The sequence below is a fragment of the Pan paniscus genome, chromosome 23 (assembly GCF_029289425.2).
Source record: "Pan paniscus chromosome 23, NHGRI_mPanPan1-v2.0_pri, whole genome shotgun sequence".
Classification (NCBI taxonomy): domain Eukaryota; kingdom Metazoa; phylum Chordata; class Mammalia; order Primates; family Hominidae; genus Pan; species Pan paniscus.
This window is the reverse complement of record NC_085927.1, coordinates 41,571,990-41,586,916: the sequence shown is the minus strand read 5'-3', so window position 1 is coordinate 41,586,916 and position 14,927 is coordinate 41,571,990. Positions and strand designations below refer to the sequence as shown.

Below are 14,927 nucleotides of genomic sequence, written 5' to 3'. Positions count from 1 at the left end.
AAAGTGTTGAAATTATAGGCGTGAGCTACTGCACCCAACTAATATGTAATCTTTTTAACAAAAGGGGAAAGGTTGGGCGCGGTGGCTCACGCCTGTAATCCCAGCACTTTGGGAGACCGAGGTGGGTGGATCACGAGGTCAGGAGTTCAAGACCACCCTGGCCAACATGGTGAAACCCCGTCTCTACTAAAAATACAAAAATTAGGCTAGGCGTGGTGGCTCATGCCTGTAATCCCAGCACTTTGGGAGGCTGAGGTGGGCAGATCACAAGGTCAGGAGATTGAGACCATCCTGGCTAACACGTTGAAACCCCGTCTCTACTAAAAAAAAAAAACAAAAAATTACCCGGGTGTGGTGGCGGGTGCCTGTAGCCCCAGCTACTTGGGAGGCTGAGGCAGGAGAATGGTGTGAACCTGGGAGGCAGAGCTTGCAGTGAGCCGAGATCGTGCCACTGCACTCCAGACTGGGAGAGAGAGTGAGACTCCGTCTCAAAAAAAAAAAAACAAAAAAAACCCCCAAAACCAGAAATTAGCTGGGCGTGGTGGCGGGTGCCTGTAATCCCAGCTACTTGGGAGGCTGAGGCAGGAGAATCGCTTGAACCCGGAAGGTGGTTTTATTGTTTTGAGGCATGGCCCTGGGGGCTTGTGGCAAGGGCTGAGGTGTTTGGGGAGCAGCAGTGCAGGAAAGGCCTTACCCAGCTGGGCTTGCAGGTATGCTCACTCCTGTCTGAGCACTGCTTCCTTGTTTCTAGCCTCCGTTTAGAATAAAAAAAAAAGTATAGTACAGTATTCCAATTCATCAAAAGGAATAAAGACAGATCAGCCTGTCTGGTCTACCACCATTCAGCCTAAGCATAAGGCAGAACCCTGTGAAGTGGCCTGTGTCCTCCTTCTCTCCCTGTCCCCTTCCTGGAGCCCCATGGGCTTGTGCTCAGCACGCGTCCTGGCGCCGCGGTGTACCTGGTAGTGGGCAGTATCGGACATGTTCTCCATGTTGGTGAGCGATGTACATGCTGTAGCTTTATTATTCTCATCTATAAATAGGGCCATTCACGCCCTCATAAAGTTGTTAAATAAGAGTGATGTGTATGTAAATACCTGGCCCCATGCTGGCAGGGAGTGGAGCTTTAGTAAGTACTATTTTACTTCTTACCTAATAGGTGTGAGTGTGGAAATGGGCAAATAGTCAAGTTGGCAGGGAAGCAGAACCTCTTGCCTGCCCCAGTGCCACCTGAACTCCTGTAGTGTTCTTATGCCACTGGAACTGGCTGGCAGGGGCCAGCTCTGACCTCAGAGAATTGTGGGCTCACTCTAGGGCAGGAGGAGATCGCAGAGGGCGGAACGGTGGCTCACACAGCCATGCCCCCAGGTGGCCCAGGACCCACCTGGGAGCTACCTCCAATGGCTTTGAGCGGTCAGTGTGTGGACAAGCGGAGGGACCGTGTCTCAAGAATACGTGGAACTCAGCAGGGCATGGTGGCTGACGCCCGTAATCCCAGCACTTTGGGAGGTTGGGAGGCAGGCAGATCACCTGAGGTCAGGAGTTTGAGACGAGCCTGGCCAACATGGTGAAACCCCATCTCTACTAAAAATATAAAAATTAGCCCAGTGTGGTGGCAGGTACCTGTAGTCCCAGCTACTTGGGAGGCTGAGGCATGAGAATTGCTTGAACCCGGGAGGCAGAGGTTGTGGTGAGCCAAGATCATTCCACTGCACTCCAGCCTGGGGGATAGAGTCAGACTCTGTCTCCAAAAAAAAGACATGGAACTTAAACACAAGGCTAAACTTCTGGGCTGGAAGGAATCGAGGGATGGCCGACTCAAGATACCTGCAGCCCTGCATGAAGTTGTCTGCCAGGAGGCTCTCCCTAAAAGCAGTCTTTTTTTTGTTTTGTTTTGTTTTGAGACGGAGTTTTACTCTTGTTGCCCAGACTGGAGTGGTGCAATGGCACGATCTCAATTCATTGCAACCTCCACCTCCCAGGTTCAAGCGATTCTCATGCCTCAGCCTCCTGAGTAGCTGGGATTACAGGCGCGTGCCACCACACCTGGGTAATTTTGTATTTTTGGTAGAGACAGGGTTTCACCATGTTGGCCAGGCTGGTCTTGAACTCTTGACCTCAGGTGATTCGCCCACCTCAGCCTCCCAAAGTGCTGGGATTACAGGTGTGAGCCACCATGCCAGGCCTAAAAGCACTTTTTCTTTTTTTCTTTTTTGAGATGGAGTCTTGCTCTGTCACCCAGGCTGAATGCAGTGGCAATCTCAGCTCACTGCAACCTCTGCTTCCTGGGTTCAAGCGATTCTCCCACCTCAGCCTCCCGAGTAGCTGGGATTACAGGCGTGCACCACCACACCTGGCTAATTTTTGTGTGTTTAGTAGAGATGGGGTTTCACCATGTTGGCCAGGCTGGTGTTGAACTTCTCACCTCAGGTGATCTGCCCACCTTGACCTCCCAAAGTGCTGGGATTACAGACACTGTCACCACGTCTGGCCTAAAGCACTTTTTCTGAATTCCACCCCAGTCTGCCCTTCCTGAGTGCCTGGGCAGGGCCCTTGGGGAGCTGCTGGTGGGGCTCTGAATGTGCCAGGGGTATCCGGGACATCTTGCAGGCTAGTGGGACTGCCAAAAATGATTCTCAAAGATGAGTGGGGAGTTGGGCAGGGATAGGAGAATCTGGTGTGTAGAGAAATAGCCTGAAGGCACTTTGTGCTTGCCTGGCCTCTCTGCCCAGATGTTGGGGAGGCTGATGCCTGCCTGTGGTTTCTTGTACTAGCCGTTAAGACCCCAGCCATCTTCCTTGAGGGGCCTCTGCCAGCCCCCAGGGAATGAGAATTAGCCAAGAGCCAGGAAATGAGAATTAGCTGAGGACACCTTTCACCCTTGTTCCGCAGCTACCTTCTGTTCCCTGGCACAGGGCATCCCCTTAGAAGTAGTGCATGAAATTCACACAGCTGGGACCTGGCAGAGAATACAGGTGGGTTGACTGAGGCAGGGAGGCCTCCATCTGCAGGTGGCCTGAGAGCCTGCAGAGCCTCACAGTGGCACTAGGTGGCACTCCCACCCAAGGGAGTCCTAACAGAGTGGGAGGCGTGGAAATAAAGGACTCCATGGCCTGAAGGAAATAAATACAAGGTAGGAAAGTAAATTTCCAGACAATTTTTTTTTTCCCTAATGGAAATTCACTTGTAAGTGATTGTTCAAAATCCAGAGGCATTTCCCCACTGAAAATATGTGTGGTGGAGGTCTGGTTGGAAGGTGGGGTAGTGCTAATCTCGGCCAACTTGTGGGCTGGTTTATGGGTTTTGTTTGTTTGTTTGTTTGTTTTTTGAGATGAGTCTCGCTCTGTCGCCCAGGCTGGAGTGCTATGGCACGATCTCGGCTCACTGCAACCTCCGCCTCCTGGGTTCACGCCATTCTCCTGCCTCAGCCTCCTGAGTAGCTGGGACTACAGGCGCCTGCCACCATGCCTGGCTAATTGTTTGTATTTTTAGTAGAGATGGAGTTTCACCGTGTTAGCCAGGATGGTCTCGATCTCCTGACCTCGTGATCCGCCTGCCTCGGCCTCCCAAAGTGCTGGGATTACAGGCATGAGCCACCGCGCCTGGTGGTTTACGGGTTTTTAAACACCTATCTGCCTTAGAGGCTTAGAATGGCTAAAAAGCAATGCCAGTGGATGCAGTGCAGCCGAGCTGGCCATTCCACAGGGAAGAGCGTGAGAGTCCCAGAGATCTCTCAGCACATGGGAGGTAGAATGTGTGCAGAAGCTGGTCTTTCCTCTACAGACCTTTCTCCCCTGGTCTAACTGGGGCTTGGTTTTGTTCCGTCTGCAGGGACCTGTGTGGGCTGGTCTGTAAGTACTAGAGGCTTTGAGGAGGCCAGGATGGTCTTCCAGGGTCTTTCCAGTTCTGGAAGTTGGTGGTGGCAGGATTCTGCATCAACATCTTTCTGTGCTTTAATTGCATTTTATCCCATGTCATGTGTTTCCTTGGACCTCTGAGGTGAGAAGGGGTCTGAAGTTTCTTTGGGGCTCTGAGAATGCTGGGATCAGTTACAGTAAGTTCTCAATCTTGATGATAGGTTCTTGGGATCTTCACCTTTAAGCAAAACATAGAATGAAACCAGTTTTACCATAGGCTGATTGATAGAAGCAAGAATTAAGTTCCTATGGATGTTTCTGACCACAAAAACATCACCGAACTTTTAAAGACCCCAAACATTTCTAATATTAACCATTGAAATGTGAGCTATACATGCATTTATGAATGATTAATAAAAAGTTAGATAATTATTTACCTAATTACTCCAGTTCAGGGTTGCAGGTGGTCCCCTATCCGACGGGCAGCTCAGGGCACAAGGCGGAAACCAGTCCTGGATGGGATGTCTTCCCATGGCAGGGTGCACCCACACCCACACTCACTCAGACTGGGACCATTTAGACACACCAGTGAGCCTAATGTGCATGGCTTTGGGATGTGGAGGAAACTAGGATACTCAGAGAACACCCATGCAGACATGGGGAGAACGTGCACACTCCACACAGACAGTCGCTCTGGCTGGAATAGATTTTTTTTCTCATCAGTGTTATGATGACACTATTTGAGGACCTCCCGTAGTGATGTCTGGACAGGAGAATATTAGGAGTAGCTTTGTATAAGGTATCTGCCACCCCTGTACCACATGCTGAGGCCCTTAGAGGTGGCACTGTGCCTTGTTCACCCCTGCCTCCCTGTTCCCATGGGTGCATTGTAGGTATGGAAGAACATGGAAATCCATGGAGGAGGACCCTATCTGTCTTCTTCCTCCTGCCGCATCCCAGGGCTGTGGCTTGTCATGTGGCACTTGCTTGGGCTGGATCCAGGTAAGGACGACAGGTGTATGGGGTTGTGACTATACACTCTTATGTCCTATTCCAGGCGTGGCCCCCGCGCCATTTCTCCGCAAGCCCTACAGACCCTCTCCTCCTGTTCCAAACCTTAATTCTTTCTTTTTGGTTTAAAAAAAGAAAGAGGTCTCACTATGTTGTCCAGGCTGGTCTCGAACTCCTGAGCTTAAGTGATCCTCCCACCTTGGCCTCCCAAAGTGCTAAGATCACAGGCATGAGCCTCCATGCCTGGCCCCAAACCTTAGTTGTTTTAGAAACAAAGATCTCAGTGGTGAGAAGGCGCTGGAATTGTATCCTGTTCAGTGGCTCAGAATGAGGAGACTGAGACTTCCAGGGCCATCTCACCATTGAATAGGGAATGGGTGTTCTCAGTTGCTCCCACAGATGTGAACAAGGCTACTTAATGCCACACCCTTTCTTTGGTTGAATGGTGATCCCTCTCAGACCTTTCCCCTCCCCTAAAAGCATTAAGCTGATTGGTCTGATCCCATGTGGGCTGAGTGCTTGTTGGATGCCTGGCACCATGTGGGTATGGGGTGGACTGCCAAGCCGCAGACTAGGGCCCTCTGATCTAGCGGGGTGGGAAGACAGCATGCATCATCCATCCCATGGGCTCTGCATCCTAGTAGTGAAGCAGGGAGGCCTGTGTGCTCTAGGCTGGGGCGGTCGGACCTTGTTTCTGGCTGCCCTTGTTCACTGGTCTACATCAGTTTTGGAGTCAGGGCATTCTGTTTGTCAGGGCTGTGCGTGCCTGGAGGGCAGAAGGTTGGGGTGGGAGCAGCCTTGTAGCTTCAAGATGGGATGCGGGAAGGATCAAGGATTTCGCATTCTCTGGAGCTTCCTAGGGCTAGCAGGGGTGGCTTTCTGTTCAGTCCAGTGAAGAAGCTGGTCCTCAGTGAGGTCAGCAGCACGTGGGGTCCTGAGTCTGCCTAGTGTTGGGTGGCGGGTGGTGGAGGGGAGGCAGCTGCTTTGGGAGGCCAGCCACGGGCTGCAGACAGGCGGCTCACAGACCAGCGGACAGACTGAGGACAGACAGGAGGCATCCCTTGGGAGCAGCCGGGCCCACCTTGCTGGTTGAGTGGGGTCCTCCCGTGACAGTGACCAAGCAGAGCTGGTGTCTGCTGCCCTTCCCCTTCTCCCTGGCCTTGGCCCTTCCTCTTAAAGGGGCCCTCCGGTTGGGCGGGCGGCCCAGCAGGACTGGGGCTCAGAGGGGGCGGCAGCTTTAAGGGTGGCTGGGGTCGGCCTCCTGCCCCCGCCCCTGGTAGTCTGAGTGGCTGGAGCCCGAGCCCCGCCCACTCGCCCCAAGGCTTCCCGGCTCCGGGAGCGCCCCTAGGGAGTCGGAGCCCGGAAGCTGGAGCCACCTGCGGGTGAGTGAGCAGAGCCGGCGCCCCGGCCCTGCCGGGAGTCCCAGGTGACTTCTCAGGGAGGCGCCCCACCCTGCCCGCTCAGAGGGCCAGTGCCGGGTGGGGGTGCCCTTCTAGGGCCTTCGGTCGCAGGTGGGCTCTCCCAGCTGTGACGACGCGGCCCCGGCCTGAGGAGCCCCGCGGACAAGGTTGAGCGAGTCGTGGGCTTTTTTTCCGTCCCCACGTGGGCACGGCCCGGGCTGCGTGAGCTCACTTCCTCCACATCTTATCTCCTGCCGGGCGCGGGTACGGGAAGTGAGGCGGCCGCGGGAAGTGAGGGGAAGTGAGGGGGTGCCTGCAGTGAGGCGGCTGCAGGAAGTGAGGGGGTGCCGGCTGGCATTGGCGGGGCCCGGGCTGGGGCGCCTCCGGCCCTGAGAGCTCCGTCTCCTTGGTGCTGCCGGAGGGCCTGGGGGCAGGCCGCCTGGGGAAGAGGGCAGCGCCCGAGGGCCAGGGAGCGGGTGGCCGGCTTACTGCCTTTGCCCGGAGCCGGTTCCCCTCAGCACCCAGAGTTGTCTGAGAGGAGGTTCCCTGTCTTTGGGCGGCTAGGATAGACCCCTGCGAGTCCTGCCTGCCCTCTTCCCAGGGCCTCCTGGGCTGCCTGCCACTGATTCTGGTCCATGCCGCCCAGGGAGGACCATTTTCCCCATCTCCTACTTGGGAAGTTTGCCTGCTTCTAGCTCAGGAATGCAGGGAAGGCAGGGTTGTCGCCCCACTAGACGCACGCCGCTGCATGGTGGCCAGGCCTCAGCTGAGCTGGGGAGAAAGTCAGCCCCTTGCCCCCACCCTCGCCCCCGGGGGGAGTGCATGGCCCGCAGTCAGGCCACTGGACACAGGATTTGGGGCCCTGGAGGTTTCTGCTGAGGCTTCAAGAGGGGTGGTCCTGGCGTTCCAGGCGCTTCCCATCAGATAGCAGGAGCCAGTTCTCAGGGTCCTTGGCTGAACACACAAGCTGCAAGGCTACATATACTCCGGCAGAGCTGGCTGCGGGCTGCAGACTGCAGGTGACAGTGCCATATCCCTCACTGCCTGCTCCGCCTTGCTAAGGCTTGGACCAGAATCCACCAGGAGCAGGACTGTAAGTGTATACACGCATACCCCTACACACACACACCCCTGCACCTACACACACCCTCACGCACACACCCCCTACCTACACACACCCCCTCACCCACACATCCCCTACCTACACACACCCCCTGCACCTACACACCCCTACACGCACGCGCCCCCTACAGGCACACACCCCCTCACCTACACACACCCTCGCACCTACATACACACCCCTATATGCGCCCACCCTCACACCTACGCACATGCCTCCTACGTGCACACACCTTGCACCTGTGCACACCCCCTACAGGCACATAACCTCACACCTACGCACACACCTATACGCATAACACACTCTCACACCTACACACCCCCTACACACACCCTCACACCTACACACCCTCGCATCTATACACGCACCCCTCCATGCACATACCCTTGCACCTGCACACGTATCCTCCATGCACACACACTTCCACCTACATGCACCTACCCCTCATGCACAACAATCTTGCAGGCCCCAACCCAACCTGTAGTAACTGCTGCCTGGCCTGGGTCCATTCATCGACTTCAGTTGGAATGTTCCATTCCACTGAGGGGGCAGGTGTTGTGGTCTTTACCCTGGTTGGTGAGGGACGGGTGGGGACACTGCCTTACTGCTCTGGTATGGATCCCCAAAACAGCATGTCCTGACAAAGGTGTTCCCCTACCCCCCATACAGTCCTATCAGCCATTGCTTCCTATTCACAGGGCCGGTCACTCCCCGCAAGTTTGGGTTCCTGTTTTAGAACTGCCACCTAAGCCCCTCTTATTTCATCTTTCCTGTGGTGGAAACCCCTGCCCCCACCAGAGTGTGAGGTTGACTTTTTGGAAAGAGAGGTGAGGTGTTGGAAGCCAGGTCTGAGGCTGCGTCGCGCTCCTAGGTGGAAGTGGGGTTTCTGAGCAGTTGTTCTGGGCCATGGTTGCAGCTGTGCTCTGAGCCTCAAGGGGGTGGCCAGGAGGAATTTCCTTTCCCATTTTCCAGATGTACAAACCAAGACTTAGAGACTACCTGTGACTTGCCAATGCCTTTCCCTGCTCTCAGGGCAGAGGTAGAGGAAGGCAGCCAGGATTGCAGTGACCAGGTTGTCACCAGCCACAAAGCCCTCTGAGTTCTCATGTTGCAGGTGACTGGCCCTTAGGCCATGTAGTGACATTAAAGTTCTATTGGTCACAACCCTAAACTCCTCTCCACAGAATGTCTTTGAGGCTTAGAAGGGAGGGAAGGTGTCAGTGCTTCCTCCATTCTGGGTACCCTTCTTGCAAGCTCCTCATCCAGGTCCTGAGGCTCCCACCTCGTGTCACCTCAAGACAGCCAGAGAGGATGAAATCTTTGGCTTGGGCTTCCAGGGCTGTCATAGGCAGAGGGCAGGCCAGGATTTGAAATAGGGAGGCCAGAAACACTGCTGGCCAAGGAAGTGGCTTGGCCTTGGGAAGCAAGAAGGCAGCAACCTCTATCTAGGCGCCCCTTCTCTCCATCCTGCAGCTCTGAGAGGGACAGACGGTGCTCAGCCTGTGTCCTGGGGCAAAGCTGGATTCATTTTCCTCCCTGGCGATCTTCTGGGGCCCACAGCTGGTGATATGGAGGCACTGACACCCTGGTCTCGGCGCTTGTTTTAGAAGAGGCAGAACAGTGATAAAGACAAGGATCTAAATGGGCAAGGACGCCCTGCCCTCACTGGGCTCACTGGCAGGTGCGGTGCCCCAGCCTGGCCTCTCAGGATGGTTCTTAGTCTCTCCAGGGCTCACCTTTCCCTGATGGGCATCTGACCTGGCCCCTGGCCTCATGTGCCTTGATTCCTCAGTAGGGCCCCCTCTGAGACCGGAGGCCAGACCCAGCCCCTCACAGCACCATGGAAGAATGTAATGCCAAGGCTCACAGGGGAACCTGCTTTGAGAACCCAAGGTTTTTGGCCGAGCTGGGTTTATCTGGGTTCATGTCTTTCTAATACATTCAGGGCTGTGGTCGTCACTGTCCCACATGGTAGGTCAGTGAGGAAAACTAGCAGGAGGCTGGGGCTCCCCAAGGCCCCTCCTCTCTGCCTCCCCTCAAGGCCACGCTTGCCTCCCTCTGAATCCTGGCTGTGAGCTCAGCTCCAAGCCTGCACTCTATAGACCAGGGAAAGAGCTTCCCCTTTGGAACCAGGCACCAGGCTCACCCCTGACTGCTATCACCCCTCTGTTTCCCGGGCAGCTGGCGGGAGGCCAGCATGGAGCCTGGTGGGCCAGGGAGGGTGGGGCGTTTGCTCAGTACGTTGGCAGAGTGGTTGAAGTGACATGGCCCTGGAGGCCTGGACCCTGGGGCTGTCTATGGGCCTGGGCCTCGGCCTTGAGATGCGATGGGCCTCTCGTGCCTGTGCCAATCTCCTGGTGCCGGCACCTTCCCAAGGGAGGATGCTGGTGTGTATCTGTTTGCTGGTGGGTAGGCGCCCTCCTGCCTGACCCATCTGCAGTGAGCTGTCCCCGTCACTCATTTAGGAGAGGGGCCTGGACCAGCCCCAGCCTGGATCGGGGGAGAAATCCACGCTTGTGTCCGACCTTAGTCACCTTATTGTCCTGGCTCCAAGAGGCCACTGAATCTCATACCTGGGGCTTCGGTGATTCTTGCAGGCAGGTTCCCGGGCGGAATCTTCACCTGTGTGGCTGAGGAGGGTTTGCCAGGGCGTCAGATGTTCGACCACGCGCAACCACAGCGATGTCTGAGTTAGGCCTCATGGCGGGCTGGCCATGCCTGGCCTATTCTTTGCTTTAGATGGCAGCTCTTGGGGCCACATTTCATCATCTAAGGATGGTGACAGGTGCCTGCCCCCTTCCTGGGCAGTGGCTGGGGGTGAAGGACTGGAGGGGTGGGCTCCCTGTCAGCCCATATCCCAGAGGGCCTTGATTGCCTGGGCTGAGATAGCACAGCTTCAGCATGTTTGCTCTTCCTTCCGCTATCTGTGCAGGCCAACGTGGAGAGGCTTTGTAGGGGCCGGGCGTGTCCTCCCAGATAGCCAGGCTGGGGCCCTGGCCAAAGTGCTTTTCTGAAGCAAAGATGGAAAAAGGGGAGTGGAACTGGTTTGTGCTGCAGTCCTGGCCTGTTCCCAGCCCCAGGCTGGTTTTCCCCACATGCACAGCTTCTGAGGAGGCCTGGAGCAGGGAGCTGGGTATTTTGTGTGTGTGTTGGTGGGGGGTCAAGGCCAGGAGGGGTGAGGAGAGAGCCAGAGCAGGTAAGATGCCAGGTTCTCACCAGGGCACCTCTCATGGCTTCCCGCTCATCTCATTCCTCAGATGCTACTTTGTAACCTGAATTGAAAATGGGTCAGGTCCTGGCAAGGGAGGGGCCAAGCTGCAGACCGGCTGACGCGGTGCTGGGCCTGGGCCTGGAGCACGGGGCTCAAGTCCCCACTTTGTGCGTTTAGAGCCAAGTGGGGCCTGAAAGCCCTGGCAGCAGTGGCTGGTCCCCTCCCTGTCATGGCTTACTGGACCAGGCAGCCCTGGGGCCTTGCCCCCCTACTGCCTCCCCAGGCCAGCTGAGGAAGAGGATGAGCAGTGCAGGCTGGCTCAGCCCTGGGTAGCAGGGACAGGGCAGGTGGCCAGGACTGGCGACAGTGGGCTTTAGTGCAGGGGCTTTTGCACTGGACTGCAAGCCCTGAGCAGGTGACCTGAGCAGGTGTGTGACCAGTGCCTGTCTGTCTGCAATAGCCCTGACCCTCTATTCTGCACCCTGTGAGCCACCGAGACTGAACCAAACCCAGGAAGCGGCGCCACCAACCAGCCTCGCAGAGGCAGAGGCCCTGGAGCAGTGACAGCACAGGAGATCTGCTGGCTCGGGGGAAGGGGAGGAAAGAGGAAAACAAAGGGAGTGATCGAGTGAGCCTCGCCCCGCCCTCCCTGCGCCGGCCCATGATGTGTCAGTCAGAGGCGCGGCAAGGACCAGAGCTCCGCGCGGCGAAATGGTGAGATGCTGCCCACCGCGCCCTAACCCCTCGGTTCCCCGCCACGACCTCCGGAAGGTCAGAGTTCACATCCAGCGGCCTCGCAGTAGAGGTGGCGGCAAGGGGACTGGTGGTCAGCCCCCGAGGCTGGAGGAGCCTGGCCTGGGGGGCCTGAGCACCCTGAGTCGGAGAGCCCGCTTCAGGTATCTTTGGTTCCACCATGAGGAGGGCCCAGCAGGGGGAGGCTGCCAGCGAGCCTCAGACCTCATGCCTGCGATCTTCCCTACCCTGGTGCTCCCAGGCCCCCTGCTCCCAGCCCCAGACCCTTGCCTCTGCACCCCACCTAGGAGAGAGGCTTCCCCATTCCCCTTCCTGCCCGTGGGAGGGGTGTAGCTCTTCCCAGTTGGTCCCTGCTCTTCTGCAGTGAGTGGGGCAGGTGGCGAAGCCAGAGGGGAGCAGTGATTTATCTTTGCTTGGTCCCTGCCACCTTCCTGGACCTTTTAAAAATACACCGGGGTGGGATGGGAGAGAAAGTAGGCACCCGGGAGCTGCGTGGATGCAGCCAGCTCTGAGCCTGAGCCTGAGCGGGGTTCGCCACTGGTTCGCCTGCCGTCTGCTCTGCTGCTATCAGCTGAGATGCTGCTTTGTTCCTTGGTTTGCTCAGCAACTGGGAGAGAGGACTCAGCTTCTCTTGAGAGCACAGTCCCAGATGGCAGCCGTAGATTAGCCAAATGCAGTTACTTTGCAGATGAGGAAACTGAGACCTGGGGACGTTCTGAGTGGATGGCAGTGTGGTCTCCTGCTGGCTACCCTGGGCCTCAGGAGCATTTGCTAGGCCTAGGCACAGACAGGGTGGGGTGGCCCTTGTTTAGGCTCAGGAGGCCAGGGTTGTGGTGGAAAGGCCCATCCAGCCTCTGCAGCTCTGGTGAAGCTGAGCCCCTGCTGAGTGCCCTGCATTTGTGCTGGGAGGGTGGGGAGAGGCCGGATCACAGAGAGGCTGGATGCAGAAAGGAGGGGCTTGGGTCTCGTGTGTGTGTGTGTGTGTGTGTGTGTGTGTGTGTGTGTGTGTGTGTGTGTCCCCGTGTCCATCCACCTTTGCTGAAAGGAGGGGCTTGGGATGGGTGTGTGTGTGTGTGCAGCCCCAGCAGAGCAGACAGGTGGCTTGAGAGCTTGTGGTGGGGAGGTTTTGTTCACAAACCTGTGGATGGGTTTTCAGAACCTGGCCTGTTATAGAAAGACCATGCAGATGGATGGAGCCGTAGCTGTGTGGTGGTGGTAGGCGGGGTGTAAATGCTCCCTTTGAGATCTTGTCTGGCCTTGGCCCCGTAATTTAGCAGATGAGGAAAGAGGGGGCCTGGAACCATGAAAAGAATATCCCAGATCCTGCAAAGGATGGTAGCGGAAGACTCAGCAAATGGTTACCCAGCTGGCTGGGTTGTAGCTCCTCAGCGCTATGTGCTGCCGTGCCAGTGCCTATGTGGCAGAGCTGGCCCCTGGGGCCCACTCTCCTGGGCTGCGGAGGCTGAGGGATGTGAGGCAGGCCCTACACCCTGCTCTCCCCTCCCTGGGCCCAGGTGCTTGGGCCTGGGCCCTTGCTGGGAGCTGCTGCAGCTGAGAGGTGCCCCGCAGCTGGGCCTGACTCTCCTCTTGCGGCTGCCCCCACATTCCCAGTCCTCCCCAGCTGGCTGGCGGGTGGGAGAGCCTGGGAAATGAGTCCGCTAGCCAGAGGCAGCCAAGCCCCTGACTCAGAATGGGGTTGGGACGAGGGGGCACAGCCAGTGCTTGCTGGGCTCCATCACCCCCATGGAGAGGCAGCTTGCCAAGGGTGGGTAGACAGGAGGAATCCTGCCCTGGGTGCAGGTGGCAGCCTCCTGGGTCCCGCCCAGAGCCTGGCCACTGACCTGGCTGTGCATGGACCTGTGCCCTGCAGGTTGCACTTCCCCCAGCTGGCCCTGAGGCGGAGGCTGGGGCAGCTGAGCTGCATGTCCAGACCCGCTCTGAAACTGCGCTCCTGGCCCTTGACTGTCCTCTACTACCTCCTGCCCTTCGGCGCCCTCAGACCGCTCAGCCGGGTGGGATGGAGGCCCGTAAGCAGGGTAAGTGTGCACAGGCCCCTGTGGCTCGGACCTCCCCTCCAGGCAGGCCTGAGGTTGGGGTGCAGGAGAGACTGAGGCGGTGGCAAGCTATCAGAAGCAAAGGTCACCGCTACATCTTCAGGGGGTCCAGGTTGGAAGGTTCATTGGTGGGCAAGGCCAAGGCAGCTTTTGAGAAGGCCACTACCTGGGCCGCGGGTGACTGCGAGGGCATGTCGTGCCCTGCCCACTCCCCTAGCCTGCCTCATGTCTGCCATTTGGGGCTCCAGTTCTGGAAGGAACCCACTCTGGGGATTCAGAAAATGGTGTCTGTCTCTGACTTTTCTGTGTTCAGGCAAAAAAGAGCTTATAGGTGATTTTGAACAGAAGCCAAATTAATTCTGGGATGCCAAAGGGGTGGTTCAGGAAGGATGGATCCTGTTTGGGTCCCTTAGGGTGAGGACACCCTTAAGGAACCCAGAGGCGTGCCCCAGGAATGGGCAAGGGAACTGGCTTGTCCTCTCCTGGTCCCTAGAGGGCTTGCTCTTGCCCTTGGCTTCCCAGGCAGGTTGACCCCAAGGAGGAAACCCTGTTCCTGGGCCTTTGACAGTCACATGGGTGTCATCAGAGCTCAAGGCACTGGGGCACCCTGGACATTAGCCCAGGCTCCCACCTGTGCCTGGGAAGGGCCTGGGCTCACATAGCCCTTCTGCGTGACTGGGCATCAGCTGGAAGGGATAAGAGCAGCTCTCTGGGAGCTTACCTTACCTTGGAGAGGTGTTGAAAGTTGGAATGAAATCAGTTTTACACCTTGGGGAGTTGGTGTCTTGGTTGTGTTTAGAGAAGCAGCAGCCACCAATTACAGGCAGCTTCTACAGTGGCAGCAGCACCTGAAGTTTAAGAGGCTGCCCCTTCCTGGGTACCTGGCCCTGCCAGAGAGCTCTGGGACCATCTAGTGGGACCCAGTGCTTGTCCCCAGGCCATCGTCTGTCTCAGGTGCTCCAGGCTTCCCTGAAGGAAGAGAGAACAGAGGGGCCTGAGGGGATGACTTCCCTTTGCCTCCTGGGAGGAACCCCAGGTGCAGATGGCTTTATGGCCTGACTCAGTCACAGTAGAACGTTGAACACAAGTCCTGCCGTGGGGCCAAGGTGGGGCTCAGCAGGGCTGGGCTTCTCAGACTGGCTGCATCCAGGCCCTCAGAGTGCTGGCTGGACCTGTGGGGGCTGCAGACCCTGTGTCTGCAGCTCAGGCCCAGGTGACAGTGACATCGCAGACCTGTATCTGAAAATCCCTGTTGGTGCTCAGGGTATCCTCCTTCTTCCTGTTAAGACAGAGGGACACACTTTGGGCTGTAGACTTGTTCCATGCACTTGGGAGCCTCCTCCTTTGGTGGTCTGGGATATGGGCAGTGACCACGGGCAAGATGCCCACCACCTCTCCACACACTGTGATATTGGGGTCACCGTGGCTAGGGTCACACACTGTGGTTAGGATCAGATCCGTTTCCGACCCCCACTTTAAGAAGTAAGACTGCTGGCCGTCTCCCGTTCTGGGACTGGAGCA

The 14,927-nt window shown here is 57.0% G+C and overlaps 1 protein-coding gene across 19 annotated transcripts in view; it reads left to right on the top strand.

The window, feature by feature from the left end:
- The window catches only part of PISD (phosphatidylserine decarboxylase), a 44,400-nt gene that overhangs the window by 25,827 nt on the left and 3,646 nt on the right, over positions 1-14,927 (top strand). For 4 of the 19 annotated variants that reach the window (XM_055105798.2, XM_063603419.1, XM_055105797.2 and 1 more), the window contains exons 2-3: positions 11,060-11,313; positions 13,223-13,388. The exons of 2 other annotated variants lie outside the window; for them this stretch is intronic. In XM_055105798.2, the coding sequence (XP_054961773.1) occupies positions 11,261-11,313; positions 13,223-13,388 (219 nt within the window). In that variant the 5' untranslated portion in view covers positions 11,060-11,260. Of the gene's footprint in view, positions 1-5,845; positions 7,362-7,913; positions 8,216-8,861; positions 9,070-11,059; positions 11,496-13,222; positions 13,389-14,927 lie in introns of those variants that run through there. 13 more of the 19 variants (XM_055105791.2, XM_008974940.6, XM_055105788.2 and 10 more) reach the window with 13 other exon arrangements.